Raw genomic sequence first — 17,022 nt, 5'->3', positions numbered from 1 at the left:
GCTCCGGCCTTCAGCCAGTGCAAACCTCAATGTGGTGTTTACCAGCTCAGAGACTTTACACTGCTCTGAGCCCTGACTCCTTATCCACAATGAGGATAAATAATAATACCTGTGGTGGTTTGAAAGAAAATGGCCCCCAAAGGGAGTGGCACTATGAGGAGGTATGGCCTTGTTGAAGTAAGTGTGGTCTTGTTGAAGGAAGTGTGTCATTGTGGGGTTGGGCTTTGAGATCTCCTTTGCTTAAGCCACACCAGTGATAACTAAGACTTGTATGCTCGAATGTTTCCCATGAGCATTCTCTCACCACCTTTGAAGGTGCTTAGTTGTGATGTGAAAAGTTAAGCCCCTTCAGTAACATTTCCAAAGACAATACCCACGCTGACATGTGCCACATGTGAGTATTCTTCTTCCAGAATGAGCCCCCCCCCCAAGCAAATGACGTTTTAGCTGATGAAATGACGTGCGGGCTATCATAAAAGATAGATCAGGCCATCACAAGTTGGAAGATGTACAGATCACACTGGGGCCACTCAAAATAGACTGAGAGGTTTTTAATTGTTAGCTTGTTGCCTCTTACATTTTAAAAAATCAAGTCACAGCTGTGTGTACTTTACACTGTGACCATCATAAGCAAATATAAAAAGAAGCAGTCACAACAGATGGACCGAGGGCTGCCCATCAGTCCAATACCATCTAACACAAAGGACCAATAAGAGACGTGTGAGTCAGTAAACAGAGTTTCAGCAGGGCCTGCACGCTAGCTTTTGCCAGTGCCTGTGTTTCGGTTTGGTTAAAGTTACAAAGCTGCTGGGTCTGTACCAGAGATCCAGAGAAGTGGAATTAGATTGTGTTGCCATGGAAACACCTATAACTAACATTACCAACTGATTTCAATCTTTTGGCTAGGAAGAAATCTGTGGTCTTTGGTTCCCACTTTCTCTGCCTTCACTTCCTCATCTCTCATTAACAAGTAGAAATACATCCTCTGCTTGGTACCAAAAAAAAAAAACAAAAAAACAAAAAAAAAACAAAAAAAAAAACCACCAACTGCTCAGCATTTTAAAGGATTGGTTCTAGGAATGGCAAATTTGGTCAGCTGGATTGACTGAATGTAAAGGATGCCGTATCAGAGCTCTTGACATCATCAGAAGAGTCACTACACTTCAGAAGTCTCCCAGTGGTGCTTGAGTGCCCTGCCCCCAGAAGATGTTGCAAACTGGACTGGTGGCTGTGGGAGCAGTGCCGAGTTGCACATTTGCTTTTGCTAAAAGCTCAGTTTTGCTTCATTTTCTGGTTGCAACAATTTGTGTTGGTTGTGTGCTGTGACCTACATTGCCTCCCTGTGAGTTATTTGTTTACATCAGAAACATCCCAACTGGTAGTTCACCTGGGAAAACAGGCCAAAGGTAAAAGACACCTGGACTTGGGTGGGGGAGCACCAAGTTTGGGGAGCCCTCCTCTTGGTTCCCTAGAGCTGAGGCATGTGCCCAGGTGAAGTACAAAGCTTTTCCAGGACAGCGCGGACCTCTTCTGGGTTGTAGTTCCAAGGTCCAGGTTTACCCTGCAAGAGAGATGGCAGGTGTCATCGGTTCCACCCTGCAGTGCATATCGTGTCTGAGGCTTGACTGAGAGGTCTGGACTAATGATATATCTATATGGGAGTTGTCCACGCAGGGCAGATGCAGCCTTGAGGTAGGTCATGCCACTCAGGGAAATTGTGGAGAGTGATACCAACATTTAACCTGAAGACTGGACAGGGGATTAGGAGGAAGGCTAGAGGCAAAATAACAGGTACAGGAGAAGGGGACCAAACTGTAAGCTCTTGCAACATCAGCCTTGAGTTCTTTCTGCTCTATAGAACCACCTCTGGCTCTCCACACCCTCTGCCCTCGTTCAGTCCTCTTCATCCCAATTTGGGTAACAATAGTACTTTCTGTCCTTGGTCCCTGTTCCCTTTGTTCTCTATCCATAGACACCAGTGATCCTCCTAAAGTACAGACCCAATCAGATTGCACATTTCCTGTTTAAAACCTTCCTGTGGCTCTTCTTGACCTTTGGAGGAAGATGAAATTCCCTGGTCCAGAACCAGACCCTGGTTGTCTAAATGCTTAATTCCCTCCCTCCTCATGCCTTGCCCTACTGTGCCTCACACCTTACCCAATTGCTTCCAATATTCTCAACAAGTCTGCCTCCTCGAAATGGCTTGACTGACTCCTTGCTGTTCAAGGCACAAGCTGTCCAGATCCTCGGAAAAGCCTGCCCTTCCCCCAGAAGCCGGAAACCTGACATCTGAGAGCCCGATCAGTTCTGACACCCACGCTTTCATTCCCGTGTTGTCCTCAACAGCTTCGGTGTTCTAACAGCAGAATTGAATTGTTGGGGACTCAGAGACTTGGCTCATAAAGTGAAATATTTACTCTCTGGCTCATCAGTAGAAAACCTTCACTAACCCCTGCTCTGGAATCTTACAGCATGTGGCTCCCTGTTACCCACTCCCCTCTCTCTTCCCATTCTCTATATAGAAAGGGCTGGGTGTATGAACTCCAGAGCAAGTGCTCATGGAGTTGAAAAGAAGGTGTGAGAACCCCTGAAGCTGGAGTTACAAGTGGTTGTGAGCTGCCTGACATGGGAGCCGGGAACTGAACTCAGGTCCCCTGGAAGAGCAGACAAGTTCTTAATTGCTGAGCCATCTTTCCAGCTATAACCTTGTTTTTTGAGACAGGGACTCTCACTGGTCTGGGGCTTACCAATTAGGTTAGACTCCCTGGCCACGGAGCCCCAAGGATCTGCCTGTCTTCAATCTTGGCATCCCAGTAGCGATAGCTGTGTGCTGGGATTAAAGGCATTTGCCTCTGCCACCACCACTAGTAAGAATATCTGTATGAGAGTTATCTGTCAATCCAGGGCAGTTTCCACCTGCCTGTTTCTAATCCCTAGCACTGGGATTGCAGATGCATGCCACTGAGCTGAGCTTTATCACATGGGTTCAGGGTACCAAATTCAGGTCCCTGTGCTTGTGTGGCAAGCTCTTTAATGGCTGATCCATCTTTCCATCTCAACTGCTCTTGTTTGCATCTTTCGTAGCCTCTAGACTATGGATACCTTTGATGTAAGCCAGGGGTCATTCTGTATTTCTTGTACCTGCACGGGGCCTACCTAGGGTAGAGACTCAGTGCCCAGCTTGCCTCAATAGTATCATCTTAAGATGAGGGCTCTCCAGGTGTGGTGGCACATGCCTTTAATCCCAGCACTTGGGGGGGCAGAGGCAGAGACAGGTGGATCTCTGTGAGTTCGAGGCCAGCCTGGTCTACAGAGTGAGTTCTAAGACAGCCAGGGCCACACAAAGAAACCCTATCTAAAAAAGAGAGAGAGAGAGAGAGAGAGAGAGAGAGAGAGAGAGAGAGAGAGAGATGAGGTCTCAGGGAGAAGGGAAGATGGGTCTTCTACTGTGACCCTTGCACCCTGGGGCTCCAGCTGTAGGTTATTCTTTGTTTTACTAGCAGGCTGTAGAACCAGCTTGTCATCTATGTGACTAAGTATCCATAGTCTGTTCTCAAGGTTTGAAATTCCTTCAGAACTACACAACTTAGCTTCTACCCTCTGGGTAGGCTAATTGTGTCTGATGGGTCATGGCTATGATTACCCTCTTTACTTAACCAGACAGAAACCTTGAGGGGGAAACAGTTGCTATGAAGCGGGCCTGACTCAGTTTCCAAGTTTCATTTTCCTGTTTCATTTCTAGCTTCTAGTCACCAAGTCCTTCTCAGCAGTGGCAGCTTCAGAGCCATCCTCTTCTGCTTGCCTGGTGACCTTGGGCAAGCTAACCCTTCTCTGAGACTCGTGTATAAAACAGAAACATTTTTCCCACTGAGATGGCTCAGGGGGTAAATGTGCCTTTGGTCAAGCCAGATGGCCTGAGTTTGATTGTTAAGACTCACCTGGTGAAAGGAGAAACTGACCCCCTACAGGTTATAATCTGACCCCCCCCCCCGACTCACAGTGGCATGCATGTACCTTCTTTCACACATGTAAAATAAGTAAAAAAATGTAATTTAAAAAATTAAAAATAAAGGCTGGGCATGGTGTGCACACTTTTAATCCCAGCATTTAGGAGGCAGAGACAGGTGGATCTCTGTGAGTTCAAGGTCAGCCTGGTCTACAGAGTGAGTTCCAGGACAGCTGGAGCTATGTAGAGAGACCTTGTCTCAAATAAATAAATAAATAATAAAAAAAAACTAAACAACAAGAGGAGATAAGGACTAATCCAGACTCTGGATGCTGAGGCAGCCAGGAGGTTGCAGCTCTAGTGAAATGCCGGCATGTTCACGGGCACACTTCACACTGCACTGGGTGGAGACCAATCTCATTTTGCAGAAGAGAAGACCGGAAGGCTTTGAGATGAAAAGACTCGCCCAGATTACGTGGTGAGAAGTACTGGAATACAGTTCTCCCTGGGCTGACATCCTCTTCTGCCCCTGTGACACCAACCCCTTGCCCTTCCCCAGACCTCTGGCCTCAGGTCACCACCTTGTAGCAGATCCTGCCCTCCTGTATCACGTAGAGCCTCTCAGGCAGAGCTGCGTAGAGCTGGCTGCTCTGGTTCTGCATTGTGTCTACCACCACAGGGCACTGGGGATTCCTGGCCAGCAGCAGGTGTGCTGCCTGCAGGCGGTCCTGGAGGCTCCGGTGCTGCCTGATGTCCACGTTGTTCTTAAAAGCCCAGCCATCTGCAAGAGGAAGGTTAGGCTGCAGTCCAGTAGACGTGACTTTCTGTTCCCGTGGTCTAAGTCCCACCTACTTTGAACTGAATAAGTCCCACCTACTCTTAACAGAAAGCTCTGCGTAGTAGCACCCTCTTAGAAACTGGTTCCTGTTAGAGGTAAAAATGTAAGGCTACACAGGGGTTACCAGAAATTGAGTGCTACCTGGTAGGCCTTGGGTCTTCAATGAGACATAGCCAGACAAGGTGTTTCTTGATCGTTAGTCTACTTTTGAGCCACTGGGAGCTTTGTTAGAGGAAAAGTCTGTCTGGGGGAGGGCAGTGAGAGTGTAGCCCATTCCCAGGATGCCAAGGTTGCTGGTACCTCAACTGCATTTAGGGGAAGAGGTCAGAGTGAAAGGTTCAGGCATTATGCTGGCCTGCCCCTGTTACCTAGTGGAACAGGCAATACCCTGGTCAGCCCAAGATTCCATGGGAACTAAGTCTGCACGCAGGTTCAGAGGACCCCTTTAAAAGACAAGTCCCTGCCCATTTACGCTCTCTGTTCCCTCTCTCTGTTTCCCCCGCTCTGTTTCCTCTCAGCTTCCTTTCTACTCTCTCTCTCTCACCTATGTGCTCTCTCTATGGCGACCGGCCATGGCGGTCAGCCATTTACCCCTGTTCTTCTTCTTAGTCTCCCTCCTCTGCCGGGCCTTATAATAAACTTATAGTCTTATGTCTCATATCTTAGCATTTCTCTTTTCTTTTTAAACAAAAGAATAACACAAAGCAGTGGTTATCCAGGTGTGTGGTCCCTCTGGGAGCTTGTTAGTCACTGGGATTCCCAGTGCTGCTCTAGGTCATAGAGGAATGAGCTCTAAAGTGTGTGTTTTCACAGCCTTCTTTATGGCTCTAATGTACAAGACAGTTTAAGAACTACTGCTCTTAGTGACTGAGCAGTGGTGGTTCATGCCTTTAGTACCAGCAATGGAGGCAGAGGCAGGGTGGTGTCTGTAGTTTTACGTATATGTAAACCTTTCCATAATAGATATTTTTAGGGCTAGAGAGATAGCTCAGAGGTTAAGAGCACTGACTGCTCTTCCAGAGGTCCTGAGTTCAATTCCCAGCAACCACATGGTGGCTCACGACCATCCTTATGAGATCTGGTGCCCTCTTCTGGTGTGCAGATATACATGGAAGCAGAATGTTATATACATAATAAATAAATAAATAAATAAAATCTTTTAAAAAATTTAAAAAATAGGTATTTTTAAAGATCAGCTTAGGCGGCAGGAGCTCAAGCACAAGGCACAGTGAGTCTCTCTGTGAGAAGTAGGCCCTGGGCAGTCCACCGAGATCTGTAATCTCCATAGCTGGGAAGAGACAGGGCATTGATAGCCCCTGAGATGACCCACACACTCATTACCCCATGATATTTTAAGTTGTCCCCCAAATGTGATGAGAACAGAAACTTCCTCGGGTAAAAGCTATCCTATAACAGTGTTCCTCTGAGTGTGGTCCTCACACCAGAGGCAGAATCATCACCTAGAACTCAACCCAGGCCTGTGAAGGCATCTGCTTTAGCAGGACCCCCCAGGAGCATGGGGGCTCACCAAAGTTTGGTGAGCTACAATCCAGACAGGCCATATTGTCTCTTTGATCTTAGGCTATATCCTGACAAATAGCTATAGGGAAGCCATTTTCATTTGTGACACATCGGGTCTCAGTTCCTTGTAAATGTTCTCAAACCAGTTGGCTCCCCCCCCCCACCCACCCCCACCCCCACCCCCCCCCGCCACTTATCTGTGTTCCTCTTCAGACTTCTGCTCTGTGTGCCCTGGCTGAAAGCAGACTGTGGAGGAAGAGGCAGCGTGAAAGCCAGAGCAGGGCTTCTCTGGTTCTCCCACATTTCCCTCCCCCACCCCCAACTGTGAGACAGACTTGGAGGATGGGAGAAAGAAGAGGGTGGGAGGAGTAGAGGGAAGAGACTTTGTACCTGTCGCATGAGCTTCTTCAATGTAAATAACGAGGAAATCTGCTGTGGAGGCAAAGTCGTCTACAAGTCTCTTGAATTGGTCGAATTTGAAAAGAAATGAAGGTCAGGTACAGCTGCCAAAATTCAACACCAGTGGCCTGTTTCCTGCAACAGAAGAACTGTCAGGAGCCACGACTTGCATAGCTTTCTTCTGCATGTAACATCTTCCCTCCTGAATTCAAATCTGTTCCTTCCGTCGCTGTAGGATGAGTCCTGGGCTCAGTGTAGAGCCCAAGCCGAGAAGCGTGGCTAGTGGGGGCTAAGGCTGACTTTTGCCCCTGGAACCAGAGATTTTTATTAGGGACTCAATGACCAATGCAGATGCTAAATGGTAATTAAAATAATAGAAGGATCCCTTCCTCTGAGACTGTAGTTTATGAGGTAGGCAGACGTCCGTCCTCTGTGGGATGTGATTGCTAATATTCAAGGTCTCACTATGTAGCACTGTCATGGAACTCACCATGTAGACCAGGCTGGCATTGAACTCACAGAGATCCGCCTCTATGTGTGCACAACCAAGCCTGGAAATTCTCTTTTATTCTCACAAAGCATCTGAAGTATGGACCTGCTTCAGCACCACACACAGCAGGCCAGCAGTGGAGTTCAAATGAACCACTGGCTTCTGGACTTGAGTCACGGTTCTTTCTATGAAAAGTACCTCAGTTTCCTCGTACACAATGGACATGATTGCACATACTGTACAGGGGGCTGGAACAATGGCTCAGCAGTTTAGAGCTGATCTTGCACAGGTGCTGCTCTCGGCACCCACACTAGGTGGTTCACAACCACCTGTAATTCCAGTTCCAGGGGATCAGATGCCCTCTTCTGACCGGTCTTTGCAGCACCAGGCACACAGGTGGTGGACATACATGCACACAGGCACTCACACATACAATAAAAAATAAATCCTAATAGAGTTCCTGGCACAAACTAGATGCTCAATAAATGTACACTATTTCAAGAAGCTTGTATCTACTTCTTGAGCTCAAATAGTGAAACAGTGTAGAGGGTGTTTCAAAGGGGACAGGGGTGGGACCTGCTGGAAAATGAAATCTTCAAAAATGAAGCGGATGCTGCTAAATTTGCTAAGTACAGTCCTCATGCCTTCTGTGGTCTTTCTCATCATCTGGCATGGTGTTTTAGGTGGCTGCTGTTTAATGCCATACTCCCTTAAGCACAGGATATTGGGAGGGTGAGAGCAGGCCCTTGTAGTCACCCTGCAGCCGCATAGCTCAGTGGGCTTGTGCATATACCTCCCTCCCATCTCCTCCAGACCAAAACACTCTCAGCCTGGAGCATAGAAACTGAGGCAGAAGCTTCCCCTCCTGCCTGCCTGACCTTCCTCCAACTGGGTATTACCTCTTCTATTTCTGGGTGTTCCATGGGGAAGAGGCTGACTGACAAGGAGACTTTCCCTCTGAGTCTCTCCTAGTCACTTGCCAAATCTCAAGATGTCAATGCCAGCTCATGATGGGGACAGGACCCTGCCATGAGACACTGTGGGATGCCCACACTAGATCCTGTCTTTCCTGTTCAGTGATCTTGCCCATTCTGGGACAGAAGGTGACAGTAGTCACTGTGGGAGCAGGAAAGCACACCCAGCAATAGAAGAGTGAGTCTCAGAGGACATGTCTCAGACATCCAGAAAAAGGCTGTACTTGTGTGGACTGAGGATCCAGGCCCTCAGAGCTCATCCATTGTCCCACAAGGCTTAACAACTAAATGTGGACCCAAGGATGAAAACATGGCTGGACATAATAGTCCAAGCACGTAGTTCCATAACTGGGGAGACCGAGGCAGGTGATTGCTGTGAGTTTGAGACCCATAAAGTAGTGAGACCCTGTCTCACAACCTCACCCTCCTAAAAGGTGAAATCATGAGGAATTTCAAACTAGCTACTGCAGAATACAAATCCCCAAGTGTGAGGCCTTCTGAGTGTGGGACCCTGTGGGAGTCCCTAGTCTCAAACCCATGAAGCCAGCTCTAGGTAAGAGCATTCTCTAATTACTCAGCCAAGGCTAAGGAAAGCCCTGGGGAGCTACTACTATACCCTGAGGTTTCTATGGTTAATGCTGAGCCCTGTTGAGCCCTGTCACACATTGGAGGCTGGCTGGCCCTGCACCGTGACACGATCTATTTGAGCTGCCACATCTCCCAAGCTGTTCCTTGCCCCTGAAGGGTTCCTACTCACTTCCCCATTTTGAGCACACTTCTCATTCTACCTAGAAGCATTTATTCAGAATTTACAGTATGCCAGGCTCACCCACCACAGGCAGATGCCAGTGCAGAAGGAGGACACCAGGAGTCTGCCCCCATGTACGGTAAGGTTTGTTTAGCAAGGACAATGACCACAAGCAGATAAACAGTAGACAAGGGTTGTGAAACTGTGATAAGTGTTTGGAAAGAGATCATAAAGGAATGGCTCGCTGCAGACAGGTGGAGCAGGCAGGGCCTCTGGGGATCTGCCACTCAACCTGAGCGGTGAAAGACAGGAACAAACCAGCCCTGGGGAATGGAAGAAAGGGCACTCCAGGCAAAGTGAGTCAGTGGACAAAGTCCTCAAACGGGGACAGAGCCCAGTTTCTTTAAGGACCTGCAAGACCACTGTCTGGAACGGGGCAGGGAGTACCAAGGGTAGTGTTGGCTTAGTCTGCAATGGGCCAGATCAGTAAGTGCTGGGTTTATTTTAGCTGTGTTGGGAAGACCTGGCTCTATAAAGCAAGGGGGGGGGTGGGTGTATGCTATAATTCCTGCCTGCCTGGTTCCTTAATCTCTCTTCTTGTTTGGAATTCCTTATTCTGTGAATGATTGATGAGACAGTATACCCAGCTTTGCTATGTGGAAGGCAGAAGAAGCAGGTATGCCCTCTGTCCCAGCAACTGGGGGCAGACAGCACTCCCCATCTAGGTCCTTGATTCCAGAGTCACTAAGATAGAAGAACTCATCCACAGCCTGGTGGTACCTTGGGGATGGTGATGGACATCCTGATCATGGTGACTGCAAGATCTGGTCTAAGTGTTGATGTTAAAAGGCACCCCATACCCATCTCCAGAGGCTTTAGTTCTGGGAAGCCCAAACTCCTTCTCATATGTTCCTTGGCACTTGTGTGAGCATGTTCTCTCTCTCTCTCTCTCTCTCTCTCTCTCTCTCTTTCTCTCTCTCTCTCTCTCTTCTCTCTCTCTGTCTCTCTGTGTGTGTGTGTGTGTGTGTGTGTGTGTGTGTGTGTGTAGGTAGGTAGGTATATAGGTGCCTGTGTGGAGGTCAGAAGATGTCAACTTGCAAGATTGCAAGAGTCTCTTCTTTTTTGCCACCACATGGGTCCTGGGGATTGAACTCAGGTTGTCTGACTTGGCTACAGATGCTTTTACCCACTGAACCATTTTTCCATCCCACAGGTTGTTCTCTGACCTCTACACATGCATCATGGCACACGTGTGAAACACTTGTGGCCACACACATGTGCATATATACACACATGCATATAAAAATAAAATATGTAATTAACTTTTTTTGGTTTTCCAAGGCAAGGTTTCTATATATAACAGCCCTGGCTGCCCTGGAACTCACTCTGTAGACCAGGCTGTCCTAAAACTCACAGAGATTCACCTGCCTCTGCCTCCTGAGTGCTGTAATTAAAGGCATGTACTACCACCATCCGGTGTAATAAAATTTTTAAAAGGAGATCAGAGTGAAGTCTGTTGCTTGCAGAAACACCAAGCTTCATGTAGCAATCAGATTCACACTTGAAAGGCACACTAGCTGTTGTATGGAGAAAAGACAGAGTGGGGATGGTGGGGGGGGGGCAGCAGCTGGATGCACTGGGAAGTAGGCTCCTCAGCTAATGCACAGGCAGGGGGCAGGCAGAACTGAAGGGCATGCTGCTAGATGGTGACAGAGGGCCCCTCAGCTGGCTTGTGGTTCATGTTATCAGCTACACATCTTCCTTTCCGGTACAGGATTTGAGGCAGCTTGCACATAAGTTAAAATAGCAAATAGTAACCAAGGAAAGAGACCACGGCCGCCTAAGGAGTGTAGAACAGGAGAAGAAATGGGGCAAAGAGGCTCTCAGGTGCTATGTGCCTTTTGAAATTCAGCTTAGTTTTTGGCAATGCTGGAGATCGAACTCAAGGCCTCAAATGTGCTAGGCAAGAGTTCTGCTACTGAGCTGTGTCCCCGGCTACCGTGCAATCCTTATAACAGAGCTGTACATTTGACTTAGAGTGTTCGAGTAGTCAAGTAAAAGGAGAAGCACAGTAGTTATAATTTCCTAATATGGCGCCAGCGAGATAGCTCAGAATTAAGGGTGGTTGCTGCTAAGCCTGACGACTTCAGTTTGATTCCAGAGTCCACATGGTGAAGGAGAGAACCTGCTCCTTTGTTGTCCTCTGACCTCCACATGTGGTTTGTGCATGGGCACATGTAACATACACAGGATAGATAGGTAGGTAGGTAGATAGATAGATAGATAGATAGATAGATAAATAAATAAATAAAGTCCTAAATTCTCGGTCTTCAGTGTGAGGGGTAGACACGCTGGTTTCTCTGCAGACACAAAGCCCTCCTTGTCTGGTTTACAGACTGTTTTCCCAGGTGGCCCTGGGAAGTTCCAGAGCAGGGCCTTCTCCGTCCCTGATGGTTGATTTCATGATGATTCCTCACCACATGACAGGGAGGCCCGGGCCTTAGCAGGGGAGGTTCTGAGGCCAGTCATCGACAAGTGGCCAGTCACTGGACTGTGGTAACTCTAGAGAGCCACTCTTCAGACAAGAAAAGTGCTTTCAGGTCAGGACCAGCTCAAAATGCTAGCCATCTGGAATTTTGCTTTTTTTTTTCCTTTTTTAAAAATTTAAATTAGAAACAAGCTTACTTTACATGTCAATCCCAGTTCCCTCTCTCTCCCCTCCTCCCCTGCCCCCCACCGACCCCCTAGCCCATCCTCTTTCTGCTCCCAAGGGAGGGCGAGGCCTTCCATGGGGGATCTTAAGTCTGTCACATAATTTGGAGCAGGGCCTATACCCTCCCCCTATGTCTACACTGAGAGAGTATCCCTCTATGTGGAGTGGGCTCCCAAAGTCAATTCGTGTACTAGGGATAAATACTGATCCGCTACCAGAGGCCCCATAGTTTAACCAGACCTCCAAACTGACACCCATTTTCAGGGGGTCTGGAACAGTCCTATGCTGGCTCCCCAGCTATCAGTCTGGGGTTCATGAGCTCCCCCTTGTTCAGGTCAGCTGTTTCTGTGGGTTTCTTTAGCCTGATCTTGACCCCTTTGCTCATCACTCCTCCCTCTCCGTAACTGGATTCAAGAGTTCAACTCAGTGTTTAGCTGTGGGTGTCTGCTTCTGCTTCCATTAGCTTCTGGATGAAGGCTCTAGGATGGCAAATAAGGTAGTCATCAACCTCATTATTGGAGAAGGGCATTTAAGGTAGCCTCTTGACTATTGCTTAGATTGTTAGTTGGAGTCAACCTTGTAGATCTCTATACATTTCCCCAGTGCCAGATTTCTCTTTAAACCTATAATGGCTCCCTCTATTATGGTATCTCTTTTCTTGCTTTTAATGGGCAAAAATCCAACAGGCCCTAGAATGGACAGGACCATATGTTTACTTAAGTAGAGAGTGTCTGTCATGGTGATGAGTAGCCAGGGTAAATTCTGCACTTAGTGCCCTGTCGACCTGACAACAGAGAGAAAAAGGATGGGTGCTCATAGCTGGCACCCTGCTAGTGTCCACAGGCCACAGTCCACATTGTGAGGGTGTCAGGTAAGGACTCGAAGTTAGGTTTGCTCTGTTGCATAAATAGGAAACAGTTCTAGAGTGCAGCTGGACTGGGCTCAGCTCACAATCCCCCACCCCCCTGGCCAGGATGTGAGCCTCTGGCCCAGGCAGTCTTCACAGAGAAGCCCATTTTCTCATTACTCGGCGAGGCCTCCTCTGTGCACTTGGAGAGACTACAGAACCATTTACTCCGTGTATGTGTGTGATGCTCAGGAGTGTGCATACTGTGCGTGTGAGTCCTTGTTCAGGGCCATGCAGAAGACTGGAGATGGCCAAGGATCTTCCCGTGGCCCTGGTGCCCCATTCAACAGTAAAAAGCAGGCCAGAAGCACAGCTCTTGTTCCCACTCCACTGAGAGTTCACTGTATGACCTGAACGGGTTCTTGACAACTCCCTTCCTTTGTATCTCTAACAGTGAAGGGGTTGGTTAGATTAGATTTCCGTAAGCATGCTTCCTGGCCTCCTGGTCTGTGACTGGAAAAATGAGTTCAGTGTTACACCCAAAGCTTCCTTCAGAATGTTTCAAAGGCCTGGGGGTTTCTGAAGAGTTATGGGATGTCTTTGTAGTTAATGACTCTATTTGGAAATCCTTCCACAAACTGACCAATGCCTTCAGGAGTGTGTGTACCTGTGGGCAGGAGACAGGACATTCTTCCACTCTGGTCCCTGATGACCTCAGCGGTTTCTGTACCTGGGAACTCAGCTGCCCCTCCCATCTGTCCTGTGCTGTTCCCTGCATTCTTGCCTTCATCTGTCCCACAGCTCCAGGGCTGCTAAGCTGTCAGCTCCCCAGTGTCCTCCCAGTAGTGTTCCCTGAGTCATTCAGGCATGGGTGCCTTCTCCAGAACCTTCTCTTACACAGAACCCCATCTCCTCTCCCATTCTCTCACTTCCTGTGGTGTGCCAGGGCAGAGGCCAGTGACATTCATGTCTGTTTCACCAATGCCAGTGCCTTCAGGGCATACTGGGTCAATGTGCTGAAATCAACCCTATTTTATAAAGAAGGTTAGGTGGTCTATCTCAGCCTCTCACATAGTTTGCTCTCTGATACAGCAGCAGGGATCAGGGCCAAACTGTACACTCCTTTTGCTTTTCTTTAAAAGGGTTTAGTGGGATGGAGAGATACCTCAAAGTTTAAGAGCTCTGGCTTCTCTTCCAGAGGTCCTGAATTCAATTCCCAGCAACTATATGGTGGCTCACAACCATCTATATTGAAATCCGGTGCCCTCTTCTGGCATGCAGGGATACATACAGACAGAACACTGTATACATAAGAAATAAATCTTTAAAAAAGAACATAGGGGAAAAAGGGTTTTTTTTTTTTTTTGTGTGTGTGTGTGTGTGTGTACACGTGTGTCCAGGTTTCTGCAGAGACCAGAAGAAGGAGGTGGATCCCATGGAGCTGGAGTTACAGGCAGTTGTGAACTGCCCAACATGAGGGCTGGGAACCCAACTCAGGCTTTCTAGAAGAGCAGGGACCATTCTCAATCACTGAGTCATCTCTCCAGTTCACTACATTCCACTTTCTTTATTTTAATGAGGGTCTCATGTAGCCCAGGCTGGCCTACAGCTCAAGGTAGCACCACCTTGAACTTCTGATCCTCTGGCCTCTCCTTCCAGAGTTCTAGAAATTACGGGCACCTGTCACCAGGCCTGACTTGTTCTTATTTCTGTACTGAGGATCAAAGTCAGGGTCTTGAATATGCTAGGCAAGCACTCCACCACTGAGCCATGTCCCCAGACAGTAGTTTTTGATACAGTTCTTATCATATACCCCAGATTGTCTCTGAACTCCAGCCCTACTGCCTCTGCTTCTCTGGTGCTGGACAACAGGTATTTGCCACTATGCCTGGAAAAATAAACTCTTTTTAACAGAGAGTGGACAGTTAACTGATACAGTGGATTCTGTGTAGTGGCCCCGAGGCAGAGTGACTTCCAGGGAACTGATCTTCAGATGGACACCCAGCACATTGTTCTGTTCCTCCAGTGTCTAGCACTGAGAAATGGGAGGAAGAAGTCTGATTGGCTACTCCCTCAGCCAGCCAGTCAGCTCAGTCTCTCAGTTCTCTCCATTCCTTTTCTAGGACAAGGAGACACAGTCAGGTCTACATTTCCCAAAGGGTGGTGTTGGGAACCAGCCGGCTGCTCAAAGGTTTTCCTTGGAAAGAGAGGAGTGTGTGGGGGTGTGGGCTTATTTTGCAGATCTGCTTTTAAGCCTCAGAGCCTCTCTGGACCTGTCGCAGACCCCCTTGTCTCATGGCATCCCAGGAGCTGCCACAGGATATGGGGATTTCCACGGTAGTTTGCCCAGGAATTGTATGTTGTGAATCTTTTCCGAGGGGCTTGGGTCCCAAAGAACATGCTTTGAAAAGCTCTGGGTTATCCCTCAGTCTTGGAGCCTAGGGGCTTAACTGAGTCAGACCCAGCTCTTTCCCGGGGAACTCTGCTGGTGGGGAGCGGGGTGATGGGAGCTGAGTGGGTAGGAAGAAGCAGTTCTTTGAGGGGCGGGGCGAGGCGAGTAGGGAAGCCTGGGTCCAGCAGGGAGAGAGCATCTCCCTCAGTGTGGAGGTCTGAGGTGGTGTCTCAGAGGACAAGGCATGAGAGCTGGGCCCTGGTGCATAGAGAAACGTGGCTGTCCACACAAAAGGGTGTTCCAAATCATCACAGATTGTTAGCGAAGGGACATAGAAGCCAAGCCCAGGTGGGCAAAGCCCCACATTGGTCTAATGGAGTTAGCATGAAGGAATCCTGGAAATAACGTTCTAATAACATTCTAAGCTTGACGGGGTGGGGGAGGACGCGGGGGAGGGGGCAATGAACACCAGTCTGACCCCAAGCTCCTCTGAATGAGTGATGCTGCAGGGCGCTAAGAACAAGTGATTTGGCAGCCATCGAGTGGAGCCTGAAAAGAGTAAGGAGCTCGAGTAAAGAGTTCTTCCAGGGAGAGGAGGCGTGAGGACTAGTTAGGGCTTCCAGAACCCGAACAGACTATATGGTGGACAGGGAAGAGAGTCCTTCTACTGCTATTGTGTGCCCACATCAGACACTGGGGCACTATAGAGGGTTCCCTGCTGTGGAATTTATAGGATAGTAAGGGTGGCAGGTGAAACTTAGGTACCCACTCACAACTGCAAACCCTGAGTGTGGAGAAAGCAAAGTTTAGGATGCTAACTGACAATAACAAGGGTAACCTGGGGAAGTTGGGACTGGCTTCTTGCAGGAAGTGGCACTGTATGTCAGACTAAAGGCTGAGAAGGATTTCATCAGCTAAAAAAGGAGCTGCCTACATCCAGGGGCTGGAAAGCCAGAGTGGATGGCCTTTGATATGAACCCTGGAGAGATGCCAGCCAAGAGAAAACACCTCAGAGAATCCCACCACTAAGCAGGAGGACAAGCCCCACGGAAGCAGCCTGAGCAATGACAGAAAATTTAAAGTTTTCCGATTCACATCTCCACCCGACCTGCCCCCACTGCTCCAAGCCCCTGAGCCGAAGCAACCTGCTGACCTTGAATGAAATCCCAGATGTTGCACTTCTGTCCTGAGAGGCGGACCACCGTGCAGTTGGGGGCCAGGCCCCCATACTCAGCCCTGTCCTCCAATCTCTGCCACCGGACCTTCAGGACGAACCAGAAGTACTGGATGCTGAAGAAGGTCGGGACCCAGTTGTCGGGGGAGAATAGGGGGTTCCTGGCCATGCCGGTCTTTTGGCCCATGGCCAGGATGTTCTGCTTGGCTCTCTCTGGGAACAGCATCATAAACACCTTGCCCACAGCCACCTCCACAGCTACTTGCAAGAATATCCCTAGCCGCTTCAGCCATAGCCCAAGCCAGGACAGCCCCATCTCAGCAAGGGCTAGAACTGACTCTGAGGCGGACGGACAGACAGGGAGGCCCCAGCCAGACAACACTGGGCGGAGCTGGACAAAGGTGCAGGGCACAGCAGCCAACCCTGACAAGAGGACTATGCCAGACAGGACAGCAGGTGTGTTTGCCTTGCTGTCAATTGGATGGAAAATTCCTAACCACATGCACAGAGGTCTCGTTTAGTTATTATCTTCCCAGATTCTTTGTTACCTTTTGAGAGATGCTTGGTTTCTCTCTGATTAATTTTTTTTCTTTTACTAACACTTGAAAAGATCACACTGAAAGGGATCTTGTTAAGTCATAATGAATGCCATTATTTTGTAAAAATTAGTATTATATAATAAAATAATGCAATCTTGTTTTAAATAAATGTATTTTATGTGCATTGGTGTGAAGGTGTCAGATTCCCTAGAATTAGAGTCATAAACAGTTGTGAGCTGTCATGTGGGTGCTAGGAATTGAACCCTGGTTGCCTGGAAGAACAGCCAGTGCTCTTAACTGCTGAGTCATCTCTTCAGCCCCCTTAACAAAAAGGGACCCTATTAAAAGATCTCTGGCTGCTGTAGTGGCACATACCTTTAATTACAGCATTCAGGAGGCTGAGGCAGATGGATCTCTGTGAGTTTGAGAGCAGCCTGATCT

At 48.4% G+C, this 17,022-nt stretch overlaps 1 protein-coding gene across 1 annotated transcript; it reads right to left on the bottom strand.

Moving 5' to 3' along the window:
- Positions 1 to 536: 536 nt before the first annotated feature.
- On the bottom strand, positions 537 to 16,383 carry Dio1 (iodothyronine deiodinase 1). Its single transcript, NM_001256759.1, has 4 exons — positions 16,022 to 16,383; positions 6,696 to 6,839; positions 4,528 to 4,727; positions 537 to 1,561 (listed from the first exon to the last, which is right to left on the bottom strand). Exons 1-4 carry the CDS (start codon positions 16,356 to 16,358, stop codon positions 1,469 to 1,471), a joined length of 774 nt encoding a protein of 257 aa, NP_001243688.1. The 5' UTR covers positions 16,359 to 16,383; the 3' UTR covers positions 537 to 1,468.
- Between the last annotated feature and the right edge of the window lie 639 nt (positions 16,384 to 17,022).

The sequence above is a fragment of the Cricetulus griseus genome, chromosome 2 (assembly GCF_003668045.3).
Source record: "Cricetulus griseus strain 17A/GY chromosome 2, alternate assembly CriGri-PICRH-1.0, whole genome shotgun sequence".
NCBI lineage: Eukaryota > Metazoa > Chordata > Mammalia > Rodentia > Cricetidae > Cricetulus > Cricetulus griseus.
The sequence above is the reverse complement of the archived record's forward strand: the minus strand, read 5'-3'. Positions and strand labels throughout refer to the sequence as shown.